Source organism: Aethalodelphis obliquidens, unplaced genomic scaffold (assembly GCF_003676395.1).
Source record: "Aethalodelphis obliquidens isolate GAN/ISIS:26980383/991018 unplaced genomic scaffold, ASM367639v1 scaffold8, whole genome shotgun sequence".
Taxonomy (NCBI): Eukaryota; Metazoa; Chordata; class Mammalia; order Artiodactyla; family Delphinidae; genus Aethalodelphis; species Aethalodelphis obliquidens.
In genome coordinates, this window is record NW_020837952.1 from 4,534,251 (window position 1) to 4,558,643 (window position 24,393).

A 24,393-nucleotide genomic window follows, 5' to 3' on the forward strand; every position below is an offset into this window, starting at 1 on the left:
TCCTCTTTGTAAACATAATTTTAATGGCAGAGTAATATTCCATCATATGGATATACTATCATTTATTTAAACATTCTCTTAATATCAAATACTTAAAGGAGAGTTAGTGGGTCAAAGCACATAAAAATTAAGACAGCTTTGTTTCCTGGAGAGGTTGTTCTTGAGAACACGGGGAGGGGATACAGGGAGATGGTAAGGGTTGGGGGAGGGGTCCAGGCCAGCAGAGAAGGAGCGGCTCAGAGGTCCTGGCCCAGCCGTTCCAGTTCATTCAGCAGGAAGTCCATATCTGCCCGCGTCAGCGCAGGGTTGGCCACGACCATGCGGAAGAAGTTGCCCCGGGTACCATGGGGCTGGTAGCCAATCATCATGGAGCCCTTCCTCACCATGCGCTCCTTGAGGATTGGGGCCACCTGTGGGAGGAGTGGAGCAACGTTCCAGCTGCAGCCTGGGGTCAGGTGAGGGGCTGGGCTCCCCAACTTGCACCTCCCTCCACCCAGACACCTTCCAGAGACAGCAACTCACGGCTCGGATCCTGACGTGGCCCCAGTTTACCCTTGCCACCACATCCAGCCCACTGGACCTTCTCTACCTCCTGCATTCTTTCACGTCTCACCATTCTCCACGTTACCACATGGGCCATTTTCTGCTAAATCCTGACTTTTTACTGAATCTCAACACTGCTTTTTCAGTCTAACTTCAAGCCTTCATCATCCTCGACACCTTCTTCTCCCCTCTCTGAATTCCTATAACATTTTTGATGTTTCGTATCATCTGCAGCACCTAGTACCGATCTATCCTTAGCGACCAGGACATACCTCCTGGCCTGACAGGGTTGCTCTGTCCCCAGCATTAGTGAGCAAAACTCCAAGATCTTTCTGCCTCACATCTCTGTCCTGAGCCTGAGCTCCCAGCAGAATGCCCCACACCATGGATCTATGTACTTCACACTGGTGACTTTTCTTGTAATGCCCCTCTCCGTCTTCTTCATACTTTCCAGAAGCATCCCCCATTCCCAGCCTCACAGAAATGAGGACAAGTGGGTGTCGACTTCCAGTTCACGGTCCCCACCTCAGGAGCAAAGGAACTAGCCAAGGGAACTGCCATGCCACTTACAGCCAGCAGGGGGCGGAAACACACCAGCTGCATCGGTTCCCTAATGGGTTAACCAGAGCAGGGAGGAGACTGCCTACCGTAGCCAGCCTTTCACCGTAATCCGGACTCCCCTTCTTCTCCCGCAGACTGGGGGGCACGAACCAGAAACACACGTTGACAAATTCAGGCTGGGAGGAATGAGGAAGAGGAAGGTGTGAGCTGAGGAAGGGGGACCGTTCCCCTCTCACTGCCCCTCTTCCCCAACCAGGGCTCTGCTGGGGAAGAGGGGCAGTGAGAGGGGAACGGCGGGGGGACGGGGGATGAAAAAGAGCACAAGGTCGGTCGTACCTCCATGACCAACTCAAAAGTTTCCCGCTTCTTCAATTCCTCCACCAGGTACCTGTGAACACAGAGTGAGACATCATGGGTGGAGGAGGAAAGGCAGAGATACAGAAACAAAAGCAACCCAGAGAGTGAGTCAAGAGACACTAAGAGCAGGAAAGGGGTGCAGGGCTGGAGCCCAGAGAGGGGAAACGGGACTGCCCCCACTCCTACCGGGCAAGGGCAAAGGCCTGGTCCACACGCCGCTCCAGCCCCTGCCCGCCCTGTGCCTTCCACATGAGCCACAGCTTCAGACAGTCCACGCGGCGGCCACACTGCACCACCTTGTCTCCAGTGTCCAGAGCCACATCGTAGAACTTGTCCTGCTGGAACAGGTAGCTGGCCTGGGACCCGTGGCAGCGCTTGAGCAGGTTCTGTGGAGGGTGAGGAGACAGTCAGACCCACCCTCCCCGCCGAGGTTTCCTCCAGAGCTGCACTGGGCCATTTCTTAGCTCAGTCCACATGCTTCTTTCCCTGGAACCAGGCGGCACTGATGGGACGGCTGCCAGCTGACTGAAACCCTCTCTCTGGGTTTTCTTCCAACACTCAGAGTTCTTCCCAAATGACCCAGGATCCCTCCGATTACAACTTCAGCCGGGAACTTTTTCCTTTGCACGAAGACAGGGGAGTGAGGGAGCCCACTACAGGGGATTAGGGTGCCCACAGATATTCAGCTTCAGATGGCATGGCAAGGAGAACATGGTAAGGCCAGGAGCTCCTCTCAGGTGGGATAGAAAAGAAGACAGAGGTCCAGGGTGGGAGGTGGTGCCGGGGCGGGGGAGGGGCAGACCCACCGAGGTGTCCCGGAGAAGAAGAGCTGAGCACTGCAGGCCTGCGGAGAGGAGCTTGTGGGGATTCCAGGCCACGGAGTCAGCCCTGGGGTGGGCACAGCAAAGCAGGGTCAGCTGGCTCCCCCTCAAGCTGCCCAACCAGAGCCCCAACCTTTCCAAATCTCCAGTAAGAGGGGCTTCCGTCTCACCCCGGCCCAGCAGAAGAATTTCCAGGTCTGACGTCTGACCTCCCAGCCCCAATCAACCATCTCTCCAATCTCCCTCCTACCAGCCTCCTTCCCCTACCCCCATCTGAGCTCCCTGGTCCAAGACTACTCTCTGGATCAAGGATTTGAAGGGTGAGATTCAGGGTGTAGGGGGCTGTATGCACCTCTGGATCCCATTCAGGAGATGTCTATGTGTCTGTGACAGCAGGACACTCCCTCCCCAGGCGGCCTGTGGAGCAAAAGGAACAATGTGGGCTTTGGCCTTGGCCTCAGTTCAGCCCACCCCATCCTCAGGCCTGAGTACCACTCACATCCACGTGCAGCCACAGTCCATGACGCTGGCACACATCTGCAACTGCCTCCAGAGGGTCAAAGGCCCCCAGCACGGTAGTGCCAGAGGTGACACTGACCAGGAATGGCACAGCACCCTGTGGCAAAAATGCAGAGGGAGAAAGAGGCTGTGAAGTCATCTCAAGAGCTACCCAGAGCCTGGTGCTGAGATCCAGCTCTATCAATTCTTCACGTGCCTGACCTGGGCCCTTGCAACCTTACAACGTGTTACTGTCCCCTTTAATTTGCAAGTGAGGACACTGAGATTCAGAGGAGTTAAGACACCTGCCCCCAAGCTGAAACCCAGAGATGGAGTTCAAACCTAGGTCTGTCTGATGGTCTATTTCCAAAGTTCATACTCTTTCAACAAAGTTGAATGTCTTACTGGAAGATCAAAATGCTATTTTAAATATCCTAATAGTACAAAAGTTTATGAGGAACTTGAATTAGTATTCAAAAAACTACAACAAAGAAAAGCGCAGGCCCAGATAGCTTCACTGATGAGTTGTACAAAACATTAAAAAAAGAACTGATACCAGCTAGGGCTTCCCTGGTGGCGCAGTGGTTAAGAGTCCACCTGCCAATGCAGGGGACATGGGTTCGAGCCCTGGTCTGGAAAGATCCCACATGCCACAGAGCAACTAAGCCCGTGTGCCACAACTACTGAGCTTGCGCTCTAGAGCCCGCGAGGGGGAACCCCAAGCCACAACTAGTGAAGACCGCGCGCCTAAAGCCTGTGCTCCACAACAAGAGAAGCCACCACAATGAGAAGCCCGCACACCTCAAAGAAAAGTAGCCCCCTCTCAAAGCAACTAGAGAAAAGCTCGCACGCAGCAACGAAGACCCAATGCAGCCAAAAATAAATAAATAAATTTATTTTTTAAAAAAAGAGTTCACATGCCGCAACTAAAAGATCCTGCATGCCACAACTAAGACCCGCAGCAGCCAAATAAATAAATAAATATTTGTAAATAAATAAATAAGTAAATAAAAATGGTATAGATAGTGCTGAAACGCCCTCCAAGACAGCTGCAGCAGCTCCCATGTCCCCTAGTGCGGAGGGGCGTGCAGGGGCCTCCACATCTCCCATTGCTCCAAGTCCGCATTGCTCACCACTGGCCCGCACATCTTCCTGAACTTCCTGCACAGACCCTGCCAGCTCACAGAAACCTTCTGGGCTACACCTCAGGTCCCCAACATCCTCCCTGCGGTGCCCCATGGGACTCCACTCAGTGACTCAGTCCTACCCCTGCCCTGCGATCCGATACTGCCCATGGGTGTCAGCAGGACTACAGTGCCCTTGCTCCCCAGGCATCACTTCAGCCCACCAGGGAAACGGGCACAGAGATCAAGGGGAGGGATGAGGGGAGCCTTGAGTAGGCACAGGCCAAAGAACCCTCCAAGAAAGGAACAGAAGGGTCCTGTTCCACTGCCTCAGCACCCCTCACTCACTCACCTCGGCCTCAGCCAGACCGATCTGCCTCTCCAGATCCTCAGGGATCATTTTCCCTCTGGAAAAGAAAACTTAGTGGGTAGGGGAGTAATAGGTTCTCTAGGCTGGGCAGCAGAACTGTCGAGAGCAGGGTAATGTGCAGTTAGCAATGCAGAGGCCACAGTGTTGATTTTTCCCTAAGAGGGGTAAACAGATCTCAGGGGACAGGGCGGAGACTCTAGCAGGCACTGGTAGACAGCAGAGGCAATTCGGTGGGAACAGCGCAGGGAGAGAAGTCCGCCGGGGTGTGCGCCAGAGGCCAGAGCCCCTGGCAATGAGAAGGCACACGGCGCCAGGCTGGGTCTGAGACATGCAGACAGAAGGACCTTCACCTCTCATCTGCCTTGACCATTCGGACACTGTCGGTGCCAAGTCCCAGAAAAGCAGCTCCTTTCTTGACAGAGTAATGACACTGTGGAGGAAGGCAGAGGGCAGGGAGGGTGGGGAGGAGAGAGACTGGTCAAACAGATGAGACCCTGTAGGCCAGGGCTTCTGAAATACTCATGGGCCTACAAATCACCAGTGTGTCTGGTTAAAATGCAGATTCATCTTCAGTAGGTCTGGGCTGGGGCCCGAGATTCTGCATTTCTAACAAGCTCCCAGGTGATACTGATGCTGCTGGCCCATGGCCCATACTCTTAGCAGAAAGGGTGTGGACTGTGTACACTGCACTGGATGCCCCTCTGCTACCCCCACACAGAAGGCAAGGTGAACGGGGAGTGTTTACACAGCCCCCTTGGTTGGAAGGAAGCACATCCGCCTGGGGGCAGGCTGGTCTCGGAAGAGATGGGTCTGAGCAGGCAGAGGATCTGACAGGTCTCGGACTCAGCTGGCTGGAGATTAGAATCGGGGAGCCCAGGGTAGGCCTGTGCCTCTTCCCACCTCCTCTGATGTGAAAAGGGCCAGGGGCGGCAGTGCCCAGAGGCCCCTCTGTTTGCAATCCGGGTAGCGCTGATAGCGGGCCAGGTTCACAGCATACATGTTGGAGATGGAGCCACCTGTCACAGGGAAGGGGTGGTGGCAAGAGGGAGGGGCAGTGGGTCAAAACTGGAGCTTGGCTCTCTTGACCTCTCCACCCAGAAGAACTGATCAAAGAAGCACAAGTGATTGGCTACCAGGCCACGAGTTCTGAGGGATCAACAAATGGCACGCTGATAACCCAGACAGTGGGATCTGCAGATCCCGACTCCCCCTCCTTATCCGGGGCTGATCCCAGGATCCACCACCCCACCCCACCCCACCCCACCCCCCCGCCAGGACAGCAGGCACTGATGCCATGTATTATTTGGCAAACACGAGGATACGGGGGACTGGGCAGCTTGTCTCTGGTTTGGCCGGAGCCCAGCTGGAGAAGAAACAAAGAAGAATCACCCCTCCCTGCCAGCTTACAGCAAGAGAACAGTGGGGAAGGAGGAACCCTTGAAAAGGCCAAAGAAAGGCCCCCCTCCTGTTTACATACCAGGGCAGAAGACGCCGTCCCCAGAGCTCCAGCCCACCAGGGCCCGGAGTTTCTTCAACACCTCTTCTTCCATGAGGACAAACACGGGGGCGATCTCATATGTGTACCTGTCAGGAGAGGGAATGATGAGAATGGGAAAGAGACAGGGAGAGACTCTGCGAGGAGTTGGAGAGAGGAGGTGGACAGAGTGAGTGAGAGAGGGTCCAAAGAGAGGACTGAGTTGGTGAAAAAGAACCAGGGAGGAAAAGATGAGAAAAAACTGGAGCCGGGAGGCATGAGAAAGCTTGAGAAAGGAAGCCCAAAGGGTACGAGGGGAAAGACTCTGCCAGCAGAGATTCCCAGAAAAGACAGGGGGGCAAGCACCATTCTCCTCTCCTACCCACCGAGTGTGTCTCCCACAAACCCAAATCCTTTCGGGGTGGTGCAAGGGGGCCCGGGGATGGCTCACTGGCTGGTGTTGAGGCTCTCAGTGACAATGCGCCCGGCCAGGGCATGAGGGTCCAACCCTGAGAAGAGCTGGTTGAAGAAACGAGGGTGACCTGGAGAAGGGGGACGAGGGCTCAGTGTGGAGCTGGGTACAAATTCTAGACGCGCCTCCCCGCAGGACCCAGGACCTACAGGTCTTCACACTGTAGCGGATCACAGCCCGGCAGCGCTCCAGGATCTGCTCCTGTGACTCCCCCTCATTCCGCAGCTCCAAATCCAGAAGCTGCTTCAGCTCCTCTGGCTCCCTCCACTCGCAGACCTAGGAGGAGAAGCGGGAGATTCTGGGGGCGCGGAGGCACCCCGCTGACTGGCTGCCCAAACCACATCTCAGCAGACAGAAGACACCACCAAGCTGCACTTACAGCAAATTAGCAATATTTTCCAAGCAACACATGAACAAGGGTAAATAAACACAGTCTGGCCCAGTATGTAATCCCTGAGGCACACAGCGAGAGTGATGAATTCTGGGGAGAAGCCTGCACAGAGGAGGAAAGTTCTCAGCCAGGTTTGACGGGCAGGAGGAGGGGGGAGAAAAGACCCACCTTCTCGGAGGCACTGGTCCCTTTCCGAATGACCTCATCCACCACAATCCCAAACACGTCCCGGAGCAAGGCTTCTGCAGCCGCGGCGTCCCCATCAAGGGAGAGGAGTGGTTGAGAGTCAGCCATCAGGAGGAAATCTGTGAGCAGAGCAGGAGTTATTCCCTACTCAGCCTGGGGACCCCACCTGGACCTAACCAGCAAGAACTTCAACTCCGTAATGGGCCTAAGGCCTAGCCCCAGGCTTCACTGTACAGATAAGGCAAGTGAGAGCGCCCAGGGAGAGAGCCAGCAGAAACAGGTGGGAAAGAAGTGCTGAGCAGGTAGAAACCAGTGGCCACTGCTCACCAAAGGCACAGGTGAGAAGCTTACCTTTCTGCTCAGGCCTTCGTCCAGGTGAGCTGGAAGCAGGGGACACAACTGGCTTTTTAGAGTGTTAGGACTAGGGCAGCAGAGGGAGCAAGGTATAGGCAGCAGTCACATGGCCATGACATCATTCTCATGACCCATGCCCTGAAGATTTGGGATAGGGCCAGCAGGTTGAGATAAGTTTCCTGAATAACCATTAGCTGACATGAAGAAGCGGGGAGATGAGATGTAAGGCAAAAACACATGCCACCTTCACTTAGACTGGAGAGGAACAGAGTAATGGTTTAGGCAGGCCTGAGAGGCCGATCTCTTTGCATCCCAACCCCCAGAGTCTTCTCAGAACTGTCCTGATTTCTAAAGCCCTCTTCTCTGAAGAGCAGGAAGAAAAGGAGGCCACACTGAGGAGGCAGACCGTTAAGTATAATCCTGTGCCTTGCAGGTTGAGAGTGCTCAAGAAACAGGGAGTGGCTGTTTGTTTTTGTTTTTGTTTTGTTTTTTTGCAGTACGAGGGCCTCTCACTGTTGTGGCCTCTCCCGCTGCGGAGCACAGGCTCCGGACGCACAGGCTCAGCGGCCATGGCTCATGGGCCCAGCCGCTCCGCGGCATGTGGGATCTTCCCGGACCGGGGCACGAACCCGTGTCCCCTGCATCGGCAGGCGGACTCTCAACCACTGCGCCACCAGGGAAGCCCGGGAGTGGCTGTTTGAAGTGAGCACCAACTGTGTTCACACCAGGGTGCTGGGGTTGGTGGGTGGGGAGGGGGGATACTGATGCACGTGCAACAGTTACAGCCCAGGGCGCTGGCAAGATGCTGATCCCAAGCGCTATTCAGGAGAAGAGATGGATGAAGGCTGAAGCCTGAGGAGGATCTGCAGTGGGACTGGGGCTACAACTTGAAAGCAGGCAGGAGAAACAGGACTGGAGAAAGGGAGGAAGAGAGGCATTCAGGGACAGGGGGGAATGCCATGAGCTTACATCAGGAATGAGTATGGCTGATTCTCAGGTCAGTGAAGGTGCCTGGCCGGCTGGAGAGAAGGTCTGCAAGGACGACACGGGAGCAAAGGCAGGGTGGGCAGAGCTGCACGAGAGATTATGGACAGCCTTGAGTGCCAGCCAGGCCAAGAATCTAGATTTTATCCTGCAGAAAATGGAAAGCCACTGAAAGATTCTGTGGCAAGGATTAATGTGATGAAAACAATGCTCTCAGAAGACCAGTGTATAGCAGATGGATGCAGAAGAATGAACAGGCCATTGCTGTAAACCAGGAAAGAGGTGAGCCACACGTGAATAAGGGTGGTGTCGCTGGGGAAGGACAGGTAGAGGAATATGCAGGCTTAACCACTTGCTGGATTATACTCAATTCAAGACTTATGGAATCTACATTGGAGGGGAAGGAAGGGTCAAGGACAACCCTGGGGTTTCAAGCCTGGGTGACTGGAAAAATAATGGTGCCCATAAAAGAAATAGGGATGCAGAAAGTGGAGGCTGGATGGAAAGTAGATTGTTATTTCTTGGAAATACTCATCTAAGTGGAAGTGTCCAGGGCTACAAATATGCATATGGGAGGAAGTCAGGTCCAGAGCTCTGCTGAGATGCAGGAATGAGAAGCAGACTCGAGAGGTGGGGCACAGCTGAAGCCTTGTGATGGGCTCCATTCCCCAGGGGAGAGAATGCTCACGGAGATGGCCAGGGAGAGAGGGGCAAACACCAAGGCCTGGGGAACCCGCCAAATGAGGGGGTAAGAGGATCCAGGAAACATGGAACGGAAGGAATCTTCCTCTGTTATAATCCACTGTCAGCAGCCACTGGACCCCAAGCTAGTTGAAAACACAGGTCCAAGGGACCCCAGTGGTCCTATCCTTAAACTTCTCCTCAGTAGATTGGGTTTTGGGAAACTAGGGGAACTGACTCAGCCTTGAGAATAAGACTCAATCCTTCATCGGTGCTCACTCTGGCTCCCCTGACAGGTGGCAGCAGTGGGGCGTTTTAGGTGGAAAGGCTAGAAGAAGAGACGCTAATAAAAATAGGCACCATGGAAGTACCTACCACATGCCTCATTCTGTACTTAACATGCATTATTCTCATCTTCACAACGACTGAAGTTAAGTTTATGACACACATTTAAAGATGAGGAAACAGATTTCAGAGACACTACGTATGTAACGTGTCCAGGTCATGCAGCCAGTATGTGGCTGAGCTGGGTCTGGACAAGGGTGTGTGGGGCTCTGAAGACCCCGCTCCTAATCATCAGGCTCCACCGCCTCATGCGGGGCTCCCTCAGCCTCTGAGCTTGCTTTGGCACAAAGGCTTCTGGGCCAGGAGTGAGTACACCTCAGGGCCTCAGTTTCTGTAAAATAAGGGATTTAAAGAGAGAACCTCCAAGGTATCTGTGGGTGTTCATCAGCTCAGGCTGTTAGATAGGGCAAGCAGGCCAGGGGAGTGGAAAACAGGCTGCAAGGAGGGAACGACTGGTGAAGAAAGAGAGACCCCAGGCTGGAGGAAGGCTTTTCCCAAAGCTCTGAAAAGAGGTCTGCAGGGAAGACTTGGCTCTGTCCACCCGGTCCCTTCTGTATCCATTCCACCAAAGTCACCACTCAGAAATGAAAGGTGGGGACTTCCCTGGTGGCGCAGTGGTTATGAATCTGCCTGCCAATGCAGGGAACACGGGTTCGAGCCCTGGTCTGGGGCTCCACATGCCATGGAGCAACTAAGCCCGCGAGCCACAACTACCGAGCCTGCGTGCCACAACTACTGAAGACCGCGTGCCTAGAGCCCGTGCTCTGCAACAAGAGAAGCCACTGCAATGAGAAGCCCGCGCACCACAACGAAGAGTAGCCCCGCTCACCGCAACTAGACAAAGCCTGTGCATAGCAACAAAGACCCAGTGCAGCCAAAAATAAATAAATTTAATAAATTTAAAAAAAAAAAAGGGCTTCCCTGGTGGCGCAGTGGTTGAGAGTCCGCCTGCCGATGCAGGGGACACGGGTTCGTGCCCCGGTCCAGGAAGGTCCCACATGCCACGGCGCGGCTGGGCCCGTGAGCCATGGCCGCTGAGCCTGCGCATCTGGAGCCTGTGCTCCACAACGGGAGAGGCCACAACAGTGAGAGGCCCGCGTACCGCAAAGAAAAAAAAAGAAAGAAAGGTGGAGGCAAGGGCTCTGAACACCCCCAGTTTCCTCCAGGGTAAACAAGGAGGTGAGGCATCCCTACCCTCACGCCCCACACAGAATCCTGTCCTGGGGACCTGAGAGAGTTTTGCTTTTACAAAGCAAGAAGGACATTAACCCCCAAGATAGAATAATAAAGCAAAGAAACATAAATAAACTTAGGAATAGCACTTTCGTCCCTGGCTGAGAAGATGCTGGAAGGACCAAGTAGGGTTTGTTTAAAAATTGACAAGTTTTGTACGGACAGCAAGGGGGGAAAGTGGCGGGGGTGGATGGTGGGATGAACTGAGAGATTGGGATTGACATATATACACTAATATGTATAAAATAGATAACTAATAAGAACCTGCTATATAAAAAAATACATAAAATAAAATTCAAAAAAAAATTGACAAGTTTTTCTTACTTCATGGGATCTTTAGTTCATAAATTCCTCCAGCCATCAACTCCGTTGTATCTTTCTTTCCTTCACTTACACAACCTAGATTGTACGGTCTGTTGTTTCAACCACTCTTTGTCCAAAATCCTCAACTCCCTGGCCCTAATGTCCTTCCACCAAATCCACCTGGCAAAACCCCAATCCAACTGGCCAGTCCTTCTCTTACCAAATCCACCAGGACTGCTGAATTCTGCTAGTGAAAACCACCTAACCATTCAAATTGGTTTTGCTATAAATTCATGGTCTCTGCTCATTCCAATAAAACATACCAGATTAAATGCATATGTTTACCAATACTCCTTCCTGAAACCCCACTAAATTATATCAGTGGAATTTTAAATTCAGAAGAATAAAGCAGGGCTTCCCTGGTGCCTCAGTGGTTGAGAGTCCGCCTGCCGATGCAGGGGACACGGGTTCGTGCCCTGGTCCGGGAAGATCCCACATGCCGCGGAGTGGCTGGGCCCGAGAGCCACGGCCACTGAGCCTGCGCGTCCGGAGCCTGTGCTCCGCAACGGGAGAGGCCACAACAGTGAGAGGCCCGCGTACCGCAAAAAAAAAAAAAAAAAGAATAATAAAGCAGATGGGAGACAAGAGGTGAGAGATGTGAATAACTGTAGAAGATAGAAAGCAGATGAGAAGTGGTAACTGGTTCAGCAAATGCAAAAAGTTAAAGCCACTCTGTCTGCAGAGGGTTATGCCAACAGGATATAAGCTGCTTCTTAGGGCAGAAGCCCAGAAAGGCTCAGGAATTTACAACAGTAGCTACCTGGGAAGCCAGGAGGAAGAAGCACAGCTAAAAACGTGGAAATTAGATGAAAATTTATACAAGGAACATTTAGGCCCTCACTCTTCTCCCCCTGCCCATTCAGCGAGGCAACTCCCCTCTCCTCCACCTAATTCCAAAGAAGCAGGAAGTCTGTTTTCTAGAGAAACTGAAATGGAGCAGCTGGGACTTAGGGATGCCAAGCACAGCAGAAGTTGAGGAGGAGGCACTGTACTGAATACAAGAGGATTAGCGGGAGGTATCCAGTCAAGTCCTTTCTCCCGATCAGTGTTCAGAACCAGTGGCCTGGGGTAAACCTTCCAGGGTCAGGAGACTGAAGGAGTCCTCTCTGAAGAAACTAATCTCAATAGCCCTAGAGAAAAGACCTGACACTTATTTCAGGCCTCGCCCAATCACCTAGTCAGTGATGCCCACAAGTCAATAAATACATCCTTTCTATGCACTTGGGCCTTCCAATATGCCTTAGTGCCTCACTCTTAAATGTGAGCAGACAGCCAGCCAGGGACTACCCGACACTTGAGGAAAGCCCCTAATGTGAACCACAGAGGTAAAAACAGACACACTGAAAAAAGGTATTTGGTAGAAGAGAAGAAATGCAAGGAGCAGAAGAAAGCTTCAAAAATTCAGGAAGATACTGCACTCATAACAAAAAAAAAAGGGGGGGGGTTGCTCTCAAAAAGGAACACTCAGAGAACAATGAGAAGCTCTAGGGTTTTAAAAATATGACAACTGAAATGGCAGTCAAGAAAATCACACAGAAAGATAAAAATATAAAGAGATGGGCAACAAAACATAAAAGAACTATAGAAGATCGATCCAAAAGGCCCAAGAGTCAACTAATAGAAGTTTCAGAAAGAGAAGGGGAAAAAGGTGGAAAGAAATTAAAAAAAAAAAAAAAAAAAAGCTTTATAGAACAGAATCGATCAAATGGATCCACTGAATGACCAACAGGAAGACAGATGATAATATTGTTTCAGAACAATGGAGGATCCAAAGACTTCCAGAGACAAAACCCAAACCAGGTCACAGACAAAGGACAGAGAATCAGACCACATCATATTTCGCCCAACACAGGAGAGAGGTGAAGGGAATTCCCAGGACTGTGATGAAGGTAGTAACCATCTTCAGAGGCAAAAAGCAGCAATGACTCTCTCAACTGGACACACAACACTGCCTGGCAACATTACTATTCTTCTATTGTCAGCTCTATCTCCAACTCTCTGGAACAATTATTTCAAAAATTTCCCAAACCTCTCAAATTATTGACCTATCAACCTTCTCCCTGTTTCCCTCTCATTTCAAATTTCTTATAGAAAATAAAAACCATCCAAACTCACTCAACTTTTTGTCACCTGCACTCTGGATCCCTCTCTGCCTTACTTCAGTATTTATTCATTATCTGGTATATATGTGCCAAGCACTTTGGTGACCACTAGAGGTCACAATGGAGAGCAAAAGACCACAGCCCTGCCCTCCTGAGGTTCACAGTCTAAAGCACAGGTCACAAACTGGAAGACGGAGGGCCAACTGCTACCCATAGACATGGTTTTGTTTGGCTTGCATAGTACATTTTAAAACTTTAAAAAAAAATTGTCAATACCGAAACTTCCAGCTTCTTGTGAAAAAAATCAGAAGATCTAGCAACACTGGGCCTGAATTTTAAGGAGCAACAATGCTGTAGTTGGAGTTCCCCCTTTATTATTATTATAGTTGTGCATTCATTGGGTTTTCTTTTCAATTTTTAGATTTTTGAATAAGCAACATATTCAGGTAGTTCAAAACCAAAATACATGAAAATATTAATAGTGAAAAGTCTAATTTCCACCCCATTCCATATGCCCCATTCCAGATAACTATTTTTATTAGTGTCTCAGATAATCTTTCAGAGTTTTTAATGCAAATACTAACAAATGTATATATATATTATTTTCTCCTTTTTCACATAAAAGCATATAATCCCTGTTGTGCACCTTGCATTTTTTCAGTTAACAGTATATGAGTGATCATATAGAACGTATAGAACTTCCTCATTCTTATTTTTTAATATAACAGCTTTATTGAGATAATTTACATACTCTAAAGCATATCCTTTTAAATTGTACAATTCAGTCCCACCTGGGGTACCAAAAACAATTTTTAAATAAAAAATAAATAAATCGTACAATTCAGTGGTTGTTCATGTAGTAACAAAATTGTGCCACCATCATCACTAATTCCAGAACATTCTCATCCTCACAGAAAGGAACTCCCCATTCTCCCCTCCCCCCACCACTGACAACCACTCATCTTTTTTCTGCCTCTAAAGATCTGCCTATTCTGGACACTTTCACATAAATGGAAACAAACAGTATGTTATCTTCTGTGACTGGCTTCTTTTACTTAGCATAATGTTTTCAAGGTTCATCCATGTTGTAGCATGTATCAGAACTGCATTCCCTTTTATGATCAGATAATATTCCATTGTATGGATATACCACATTTCAAGTATCCATCAATTGATGGACATTTAGGTTGCTTCCACAATTAAGCTATTGTGAATAATGCTGCTATGAACATTAATATACAATTTTTTGTGTGGACATGTTTTCAATTCTCTTGGGTACATACCTGGTAGTGGAATTGCTAGCTCATAAAGTAACTTTACGTTTGACTTTTTGTTGTTGTTGCGCCAGGCCTTAGTTGCAGCTCACAGACTCCTTAGTTGCAGCAGGAGGCCTCCTTAGTTGTGGCATGCGAACTCTTAGTTGCGGCATGTATGTGGGATCTAGTTCCCTGACCAGGGATCGAACCCAGGCCCCCTGCATTGGGAGCGAGGAGTCTTAAGCACTGCACCACCAGGGAAGTCCCACATTTAACTCTTTGAGGAACTGCCGAACTGCTTTCCAAAGTGACTACACTATTTTACATTCCCATGAGGGTTCCCATTTCTCCACATCCTTGACAGACTTGTTATTGTCTGTCTTTCTGATTACAGCCATCTGCATTTGTAACTTTGATAAGGATTGCCAACATCCATAGAGGTGACACCAATGTATGAAAGCGTCTGTGTTCTCAGCCTCAGTAACAGAGCATGCTGTCAAACTTCTGAATCTTTTTAATTCGAGGAGTAAAAAAATATCTTAGTATAGCTTTATTTTGGTTGAACTCCAGTATTTGTCAGTTTTGCTGTGGTAACTAATGACTTCAAAACCCCACCGTCTTGGGACTTCCCTGGTGGTCCAGTGGTTAAGACTCCGTGCTTACACTGCAGGGGGTGAGGGTTCGATCTCTGGTTGGGGAACTAAGATCCTGCAAGCCGTGCACGGTTGCGGGGCAGGGGGGACCACTGCCTTACAACAGAGATTTATTTCTCTTTCAAGGTTTATATTGGTGGTAGGGTTGGCTATAGCTCTGATTCATATGCCTTTATTCCAAGACCCAGGCTGAAGGAACAGCCCCTACTTGGGACACAATGTTCTCACAGAAGAGAAAACCATGCACCAGCTCCTAAAACTTCTGCTCAGACCTAGCATACGGCATATCTGGTCAGATCCAGTTGACCAAAGCAAGCCCTGGGGCAGTGGGGTGAGGATGTATATTCCTCCCACAAGGGGGCACTGTGAAGTGCATGACAATGGATGATGATTGGATGACAATCCTCAGAAGAGGACTGGCCACAGGCCCTTAGAATTTTGCATTCTGTTTTACCTCAGTCCACACTAGTCCACCTCACTCATCTGCTTTACCTGCCTGGCCCTGTAGACATCTGAGTTGGACCCATTGGTCTAAGGGGTTCCTCTCCTTCTCCTTCAGGGATACCCTCTTGATGACCCCCGCCCCCCATTTCTCCAACTCTTCTTCCCACTACCTCTTTCTCACAGCATTTTATTTTTTATTTTATTATTTTTTTTGCAGTATGCGGGCCTCTCACTGTTGTGGCCTCTCCTGTTGCGGAGCACAGGCTCCGGACAGGCAGGCTCAGCGGCCATGGCTCACGGGCCCAGCCGCTCCGCGGCATGTGGGATCCCCCTGGATTGGTGCACGAACCCGCGTCCCCTGCATCGGCAGGTGGACTCTCAACCACTGCGCCACCAGGGAAGCCCTCTCACAGCATTTTAAATTGTCTAAACCTCTCACAACACATTCCCACTCCAGCCACCTTCTCTTCTCAGCCAACCTTCTTAAAAGAGTTGTCTCCACTCCATCTCATTTCCTCTCCTCTCACACTTTCCTGAGCCCACCACCATGTAGCTTACACCTTCAATGCCACCAAGAACATCCCTGCCTCCAAATCCAATGGACACATATCATCTTTATCCTACTTGACCCCTCTGGAGCCAGCAGACATAGTTTGCCATCCCATCTTGAAACATTTTCTTTCACTGGCTTCCATATGACTACCCCTGACCATTTCTTAGTTCCCTTTGCCTTTTCACCTTCCTCTGGCCCTCCCTCAGGGTTCTATCCCATGGCCTCTTTCATCTGTGTTCTGCACCTCTCCCTGGACAATCTACTCTGTTTCCAGGGCTACATGCTGGTGACTCCTCCATCCCAGACATCTCTCCCCAGCCAAGATCCATGATGCCACCTGCCTAATTTGGAAGTCTCACAGGACTTCACACTCAACAGGTCCAAAAGTGGACTCATTATGAGCCTTTTTCTTGAGGCTCTTTTTCTTCAGTTCCCTGGTTAAGTGAATGGTACCATCTTCTGAAACCTAGATTCTAACTGAGCTCCTGCCTCCTCATCCTTGGCTGATTTTTTTCCTTTTTATTTAGTCTTCAAATGTTGTATCTTTATTTCTCATTCAAAACATCAGCAGAAAAAAAAAAAAAACCATCAGCAGAGGGGCTTCCCTGGTGGCACAGTGGTTGAGAGTCCACCTGCCGATGCAGGGGACGCGGGTTCGTGCCCTGGTCCAGGAAGATCCCACATGCCACGGAGAGTCTGGGCCTGTGAGCCATGGCCGCTGAGCCTGCACGTCCGGAGCCTGTGCTCCGCAATGGGAGAGGCCACAACAGTGAGAGGCCCACGTACAGAAAAAAAAAAAAAAAAAAAAAAAAAATCAGCAGAACACTAAAACCTGGATAAAGCTTTTTCTTCTGTGTTATGCTGTAAAATTCTTTTCCTTAAAAGCACTTTAAAGGGAAGTGGTAACTTTACAGTGGAGAAATCTGGCGGACACCACCTTACCCAAGTGATCAATGCTAACATCACCAGTAATGGGATGGATGGACATCGTGGGCCTTCTGACGTGAGGTATGGAAAAATGGCAAAGAAGCACAACCTGAATTTAAACATGAGGAAACAGATGTTTCTAAATTGAGGATCATTCTACGAAACAATGTAGCCTGTAATCTTCAAAACTGTCAACATCATGAAAATCAAAGAAAGACTGAGGAACTGTTCCAGATTGAAGGAAACTAGAGACATTACAACCAAAAGGAATATGTGATCTTAAATAGCCTCCTGGATAAGGAAGAAAAAAACCTGCTGTGAAGAAAGTTACTGGAAGAACTGGTGGAATCTGACAATGAAAGGCCTCATAAGTATTAGAATTCTTCTATCAGTGCTCCATTTCCTGAACTTGATCATTGCATCGTAGTTATGTAAAAGAATGTTATTCTTAGGAAACGTGCTAAATCATTTAGCAGCAAAGAAGCACTGTATATGCACTTTCAGTTCAGAAAACAATACTGTGTGAATGTACCTACAAGCATTTTAAATTTATTTATTTTATTTATCTTATTTTTGGCTGCATTGGGTCTTTGCTGCTGTGCGCGGGCTTTCTCTACTTGCGGCGAGCGGGGGCTACTCTTCATTGCAGTGTGCGGGCTTCTCATTGCTGTGGCTTCTCTTGTTGCGGAGCATGGGCTCTAGGCACGCATGCTCAGTAGTTGTGGCACACGGACTTATTGCTCCGCGGCACGTGAGATCTTCCCAGACCAGGGCTCGAACCCGTGTCCCCTGCACTGGCAGGTGGATTCTTAACCCTTACAAGCATTAAAAGAAAGAAACAAAAAACAGCTTTATTGAGATACGATTCACAAACCACAAAACTCACCCTTTTAAAGTGTACAATTCAGTGGTTTTTAGTATATTCACGAAGTTGTGCATCGATCACACTGTCCAGAACATTTTCATCATCCCAAAAAGAAACCCCATAACTGTTAGCAGTCACTCCCCATGCACTTTTTTAAAAAACTGTAAAAGATGGGAAAAGTCTTCAAAATACTAACTGCGGTTATTTCTCAGTATCGGGATTATAGATGATTTTCATTTTCTTATTTACACACTTCTATATTTTTATAATTTTATATGATAATTCCATTGACTTATGTAATTAAAATAAATATTATTTTTAAGCAACGTAAAAGATTAAGGAGGAATGAAGGGGCAACAAGAATTCCAAACTATACAAATTGCCAGGCTCATAAAAAGAAACGAAATTGAGCTACCTGTAATGAGGTGGATAGACCTAGAGTCTGTCATACGGAGCGAAGTAAGTCAGAAAGAGGAAGACAAATACCGTATGCTAACACATATATATGGAATTTAAAAAAAAATGTCATGAAAAACCTAGGGGAAAGACAGGAATAAAGACACAGACACAAGACACAAGAGAAGGGACACAAGAGAAGGGACACAAGAGAAGGGACACAAGAGAAGGGACACAAGAGAAGGGACACAAGAGAAGGGACTTGAGGATATGGGGAGGGGGAAGGGTAAGCTGTGACAAAGAGAGAGAGGCATGGACATATATACACTACCAAACGTAAAATAGATAGCTAGTGGGAAGCAGCCACATAGCACAGGGAGATCAGCTTGGTGCTTTGTGACCGCCTGGAGGGGTGGGATAGGGAGGGTGGGAGAGAGGGAGACGCAAGAGGGAAGAGATATGGGAACATATGTATATGTATAACTGATTCACTTTGTTATAAAGCAGAAACTAACACACCATTGTAAAGCAATTATACTCCAATAAAGATGTAAAAACAAACAAACAAACAAACAAATTGCCAGGCTCAAGGAATGACCCCATTACACCAGGTGGTTTCCCAACTCTCCTCAATCAACTCTCATCTAAAAGGTCTACCAGGTGACAAAGGTAGCCACATACTGCTCATTTCTACTATGCAGCCTAACTGGCTCTCAGAGAGAGGAACGAGTTCAGGTAGTTCAACAAACACTGACTATCTAATGCCTGGCACTGCCCCAGGTGTTGTGTCTGCCTTGTTTGCTCCAGCTAACAGGCCAGGAGGGAAGCCAGCACATAAAATAAAGGCTTGCTCCTCACTAAAGAAAGGGAGGGCTGGTTAACTCTGCTCAATTGGCCCAGGGCAACCTTCAAAGAGAAAACATTCCAGCTGTCCTTAAGGCAATAGAGATCTGGTACAGGAAAAGACTAATCGGTAATCATTACAATACTACCTGAAAAAGAGATGGGGTGGGCCTGTGGGGACAGTGTACCAGAGAAAGTAGGGAAGGTCGCCCAGGAGGAGGCCTGCCTGAGGGCAAAGGGATTAGGGCAGTTGCTTCTTAAAGCACTTTCAGCCAGGCTTATTGTGAGAAAGTGAAAACACTGACCTAGCTGTCTACCTATTAACAAACCCCACCGACTCAACACCCACGTTAACAGTGGCTCCAATTCTTATGTGTACAGTGTTTTCCCCTCTTCTAGACTGTAAACTCCTGGGAAGAGAGGTCTAAGTCTTATCTTTCCTTAAGTAAAGCACCAAATATGAAATAGGCATTCAGAAAAATGTTAGTTTTCATCTTTCCCACTCTCCTCTCCCTTCCCCCAAAGTCTTCCACAAACTTGAATAAACTATTTCCAGATACTGAAAAATGATGCTGCACTACACTTACATTGATATGCATAAACCAAAAATCAGTATTAAAGATAACTTAGAAGATTTGCAAAGGGTTTTTTTTTCTTCATAAAGCCTTCTCACCTATGATCTCATTTGAGCCTCACAGTAGTGCTAGAAATTTGCCTGAAAAAGTATTTATTCACCCTCATTTTCGAGTCAAGGGCTCTTGAGACAAAAAAAAAGTGAGATTAATTTGTCCAAAATTACAAAGGTGACATAGGAGGAAGCCTAGATCACTGATTTTCTGGCATCTAGGCTAGTACCTCTCCCATTACATTATTGGTCCCTTTTAAGTCTGGCATTTCTCACTACTCACCACACACACAAATAAACTGCAGGGACTTCCCTGGTGGTGCGGTGGTTAAGAATCCGCCTGCCAATGCAGGGAACATGGGTTCGAGCCCTGGTCCGGGAAGATCCCACATGCCGCGGTGCAACTAAGCCCGTGCGCCACAACTACTGAGCCTGGGCTCTACAGCCCACGAGCCACAACTACTGAGCCCGCGTGCTGCAACTACTGAAGCCCGCACTGCTAGAGCCCGTGCTCCACAACAAGAGAAGCCATCGCAATGAGAAGCCTGCGTACCACAACAAAGAACAGCCCCCACTGACCACAACTAGAGAAAGCCCACGCACAGCAACGAAGACCCAACGCAGCCAAAAATTAATTAATTTAAAAATAAATAAAGAAAATAAAAATTAAAGAAAATAAACTGCAGTTGAGATAAAGACATAAAACTGAAAACATACAACCATAAAAATACCAGAAGGAAGTACAGGGAAATATTTCTATAATCTTGAGGTAGCATATCACAAAAACCCAAAAGCCACAGGCAGATCTGACTACATAAAACTTTTAAAATTCTGTGTAAAGAAAGACACCATTAAAGTGGTTAGAGACTTCCCTGGTGCTCCAGTGGCTAAGACTCTGCGCTCCCAATGCAGCGGGCTGGGGTTCAATCCCTGGTCAGGGAACTAGATCTCGCATGCCACAACTAAAGATCCCGCACGTGGCAACGAAGATCCCACGTGCCACAACTATGACCCAATGCAGCTACATAAATAAATATTTTTTAAATAAATAAAGTGGTTAAAGATGATTTATGGCTTTATTTCCCCTCCCCCACCATTATTTTACCTACTCATTGCTTTCCAAAAACGGTTTTTGCTTTCCTCGCAATTTTTCCTTTCCATGCAGATTTAAAAGTCAGCTTAAGTTCCATGCAAAGTCCTGTTTTAATAAGAATTTAACCTAAAGTAAAAACTGTGTCTCTGCAATATTAAGTCTTCCTGTTCACGGACATGGTAAAACTCTCCATCTAATCAAGCCTTTTGGGAATTCTCTGGCAGTCCAGTGGTTAGGACTCAGTGCTTTCACTGCCTTGGCCCAGGTTCGATCCCCGGTCGGGGAACTAAGATCCCGCAAGCCGCGTGGTGCAGCCAAAAATAATAATCAGCCCTTTTTTTCTTCCACTAAAATAATCTGATTTTCTTAATGCATAATTTGCAATTTCCTATTAAATTTACGTCTATAATGTAACATTTTTATTGTGAATGAGAACCTTCTATGACATTTTTATGGTTGATTATTGTTCTCATATCTTATTTATATAATTTTTGTTTGTTAATCGTATATCTGGCGATGCTGCTGAACTCACTGGTTTTAGTATCTTGTCAACTGATTCTCTTTGTGGATGGATATATCATGTGAAAATAATGAGTATAAAAATATGAAAATAATAATGACTTTTGAGTGGCCAGTAGCTTTAATAGAATATTAGTTTTGATCGTAAACATTCTTGTCTTGCTCCTATTTTCATAGGAATGTTTCAAATATTTTCCCATAAAGCATAACTTTCACTCTAAGAAAAGTTCAAAGATAAATGAAAAACTAAGAGAAAATATTTTAAAAGCATATGACAAATGAAAAGTTAATATAACATGGAGATTACTACCAATCAATACGAAATAGACAAATGATCTTTTTTTCCTTAACAGGCAAAAGATGTGAACAGGCAGTTTACGAAAACAATTAAAATGGTCAAAAAGCAACAAGAGGGGCTTCCCTGGTGGCGCAGTGGTTGAGAGTCCGCCTGCCGATGCAGGGGACACGGGTTCATGCCCTGGTCCGGGAAGATCCCACATGCCGGCGGATAGGCTGGGCCCGTGAGCCATGGCCGCTGAGCCTGCACGTCCAGAGCCTGTGCTCCGCAACGGGAGAGGCCACAACAGTGAGAGGCCCGCGTATCGCAAAAAAAAAAAAAAAAAAGCAACAAGAGATGCTCAACTTCACTATTAACGACATGCAACTTAAAATAATGAAATTACTATTTTTCACCTATCAAGTTGGCAACTGTACAAAAATTCATAGCATCCAGTATTGCCAAGGTTGTAGGAAATGGGGACATTCACACATGGCTCTGAGTGTGTAAATTGTTACAAACTTCTGAAATTCAATTTCACAGAATCTATTAAAATTTAAAATGCACATATCCTACCTACGAATCTATCTAGAAAAACAAAAAGAAACTATACTTATACAAAAAAGCTATAAGTAACCTAAATGTTCATCAGGATGGGTCTAGACAAATTAAAATAGTTGGAATACTATGCAACAATTTTTAAAATGTGAAATGACTTAGAAAATGTCTAAAATACACTTGTGTGGTCCATTGTAGGTGCTCAAAAATATGTTTTGGATGAAATAACAAACTAATGAACATAGAAAAAAGCTTGGATGTATATACACCAAACTTGTAAAAGTGACTACCTTCAGGAGCATGGAATAGTAAATGGCAAAATATTTTTTGCCTTTTAATTCTTTTTTTTTTGGGGTGGGGGTACGCGGGCCTCTCACTGCTGTGGCCTCTCCCGTTGCGGAGCACAGGCTCCGGCCGCGCAGGCTCAGCGGCCATGGCTCACGGGCCCAGCCGCTCCGCCGGCATGTGGGATCTTCCCGGACCGGGGCACAGAACCCGCGTCCCCTGCATCGGCAGGCGGACTCTCAACCACTGCACCACCAGGGAAGCCCATGCCTTTTAATTCTTTTGTGCCATGTGGACTTATTAAAATAAGCATGAGCTAATTTTTTTTAAATTAAAGATTTATTTCTGATGATCTCGCTCCATTTTATCTGTTCTATGATGATCCTAAGAGCACAAGGATTTGCTGTCAATTACTCAAAAAATGGAGCGCTCAGGGAAATTAAATCTGTGTACAAAAGGTAGCTGGCAATTCTTCTTTCATAAATATTTTTTTTTCTTTTGGCATCTCTGTTAATTCTCCTAAACTCACAATCTGACACACCTAAATAGAATCGACATTTCCTTCCATCAAGTGCACTAAATGCATAGCCCATCTTTAGCAGAACCCCTCCCTAAAGTTGGGAATAGAATTTAAAGAAAGGCTCAAGTTTTCCTAATGTAGCCGGTCCCACGGGCACCCTGCATCGCTAAGTCTCCAAAGAGATTACATTCTCCTACTGAGGGGAGTCCTATGGCTTTTTCCAGGCGAGGAGACCAATGTTAGATTGTGGACGGTCTGGAATAAAGGCGAAGTGATATAGGGAAATCAGAGGCTTCGGGGTGCGCAGACCATGCCAGGGCATCCGTTCTCAGAGTGGAGTCGAGTGTACTCGGCAGGAGCGTGCAAAAAAAGTTAACTCCCCTCCCAGCTGACGCGGCGGCCCTCAGAATCTGCAGATCTGGGCCTGATGGAAAGGTCGGGTAAAGATGACCTCGACCGAATTACATGAAAAAGTCTGGTACGAAGTATTCTGGCTTTATTTGGGGCTCCAGGCTCAGAAGCGACAGGGAGAACATCTGGGAGGAAGGGAGAGTGATGGCGGTTCTTCAAGGAGTCCTAACCAGCTCACCTGGCAAAACCGCTCAACTAACACTCAGCGTACCAACATTTCAGGGCCCTCGTTCCTTCCCTGAATCAAGATGGCCGCCGGGGCGCGCCCCTACAACGGCGCAAGCGCCGTACCTCCGATCCTCCCTCTTCCCGTCCTTCCGCGCGCCGGCACCGCCCACTCGCCAGCTGCACTCCCTCGGTGAGTCCTCAGCCTCACCCCCTTTCTGTCTGCCCCCGCCCGTCCAGGGTCGCGAGCCCGGAAGTGGATAATGCTGCTCAGGGGGGAGAGGACGAGGGGGGAAGGAGAAGTGCTTCCGGGGAAACGGGTCCCGGGTTGGTGTTTGTAAACTTGCCTCGGTTCCGGCGGGGGCAGCGGTGGCCACGGGGTTGGCACGGCGTGCTGCGGCCTGGAGGAGGGGCCGCGCGGCCGGGGAGACAGCAGGAGGCCGCGCCTGGCAGGTAGGAGCACGCCCCAGTGAGCGCAGCGTCGTCTGGGCAGACGGCAGCGCTTCAGCAGTTCGCAGGCCGTGGGGCGCCCCGCGGGAAGGGGGAGGGGAGGGGAGGAGGGGCGCGTGGCGAAGGGAGGGCGCTCCCGGGGAGGGGTAGGGGCTGCGCGCACATCACCGTCCGGCCGCGTCACCGGCTGGGCTGAGGGGGCTTGCTCTGAAGGGACGCGGGCGCGAGCACGCACCTTGCGCGCTCCTCGGCTCTCTCCGGGTGCGTGCGGCGGGCGCAGCGGCTGGCTGGCTGGCTGGCTGGCTGGCTGGCTGGCTGGCTGGCTGGCTGGCTGGCTGGCTGGCGCGAGGGAGGGAAGATGGGAGGGAATGCACAGAGCTGGGCTTCGCCTCCCTGCCTTCCACCTCCGCAGCGAGTTTACGTACCTTCGGGCTGACTCGGAGAATGCGCACGTGTGGGCCGGCCCGGGCACGTACCGCCGGTTCGATTTCTGCCTGCTGCCCAAGCGCCCAGCGATAGCCCCTGAGCTTTTCTCTACCACACTTCTGGTCGCCTTAATAGAGTGCGAGCTTCGCGGGCCGGCCCACTGTACACAAAAGCCCCAGACGACCTCCGCCCCCTTCTTCCAGTTCTAAGATGGAAAAGCCAAGCCGTTGGCCTGCTGCAGTTCCTCCACCAGAGGCCCCAGTTACTT

At 48.8% G+C, this 24,393-nt stretch overlaps 2 protein-coding genes across 10 annotated transcripts in view; one reads left to right on the forward strand and one right to left on the reverse strand.

Annotated features, from left to right (window-relative positions):
• Positions 1–23,716, reverse strand: CSAD (cysteine sulfinic acid decarboxylase). Of its 5 annotated transcripts, none has more exons than XM_027106412.1 (15): positions 23,597–23,716; positions 6,780–6,916; positions 6,370–6,496; positions 6,200–6,290; positions 5,752–5,858; positions 5,175–5,290; positions 4,625–4,704; positions 4,257–4,311; positions 2,782–2,898; positions 2,635–2,699; positions 2,268–2,349; positions 1,648–1,847; positions 1,441–1,492; positions 1,191–1,280; positions 1–410 (listed from the first exon to the last, which is right to left on the reverse strand). In XM_027106412.1, the coding sequence occupies exons 2-15, from the start codon at positions 6,903–6,905 to the stop codon at positions 237–239; spliced, it is 1,482 nt and encodes a 493-aa protein (XP_026962213.1). In that variant the 5' UTR covers positions 6,906–6,916; positions 23,597–23,716; the 3' UTR covers positions 1–236. The 5 variants fall into 5 exon arrangements, with proteins under 5 accessions (XP_026962213.1, XP_026962211.1, XP_026962210.1 ...); XM_027106410.1 differs by lacking the exon at positions 23,597–23,716 and adding an exon at positions 20,527–21,380; XM_027106409.1 differs by lacking the exon at positions 23,597–23,716 and adding an exon at positions 8,121–9,828.
• The window catches only part of ZNF740 (zinc finger protein 740), a 9,598-nt gene continuing 8,497 nt past the window's right edge, over positions 23,293–24,393 (forward strand). For 3 of the 5 annotated variants that reach the window (XM_027106420.1, XM_027106419.1, XM_027106422.1), the window contains exon 1: positions 23,590–23,702. The gene's annotated coding sequence lies outside the window, so the exon portion shown is untranslated. Of the gene's footprint in view, positions 23,703–24,393 lie in introns of all 5 variants that reach the window. The other 2 variants (XR_003432793.1, XM_027106417.1) reach the window with 1 other exon arrangement.

Excerpts from the sequence above, each read along its gene's own strand:
- CSAD (XM_027106412.1), bottom strand. The coding sequence starts at position 6,905 with ATGGCTGACTCTCAACCACTCCTCTCCCTTGATGGGGACGCCGCGGCT. Across the intron at positions 1,848-2,267 it reads TTCTTCTCCGGGACACCTCG|AACCTGCTCAAGCGCTGCCA; the intron begins GTGGGTCTGCCC and ends CACCCTCCACAG. Across the intron at positions 1,281-1,440 it reads CTTTTGAGTTGGTCATGGAG|CCTGAATTTGTCAACGTGTG; the intron begins GTACGACCGACC and ends CATTCCTCCCAG.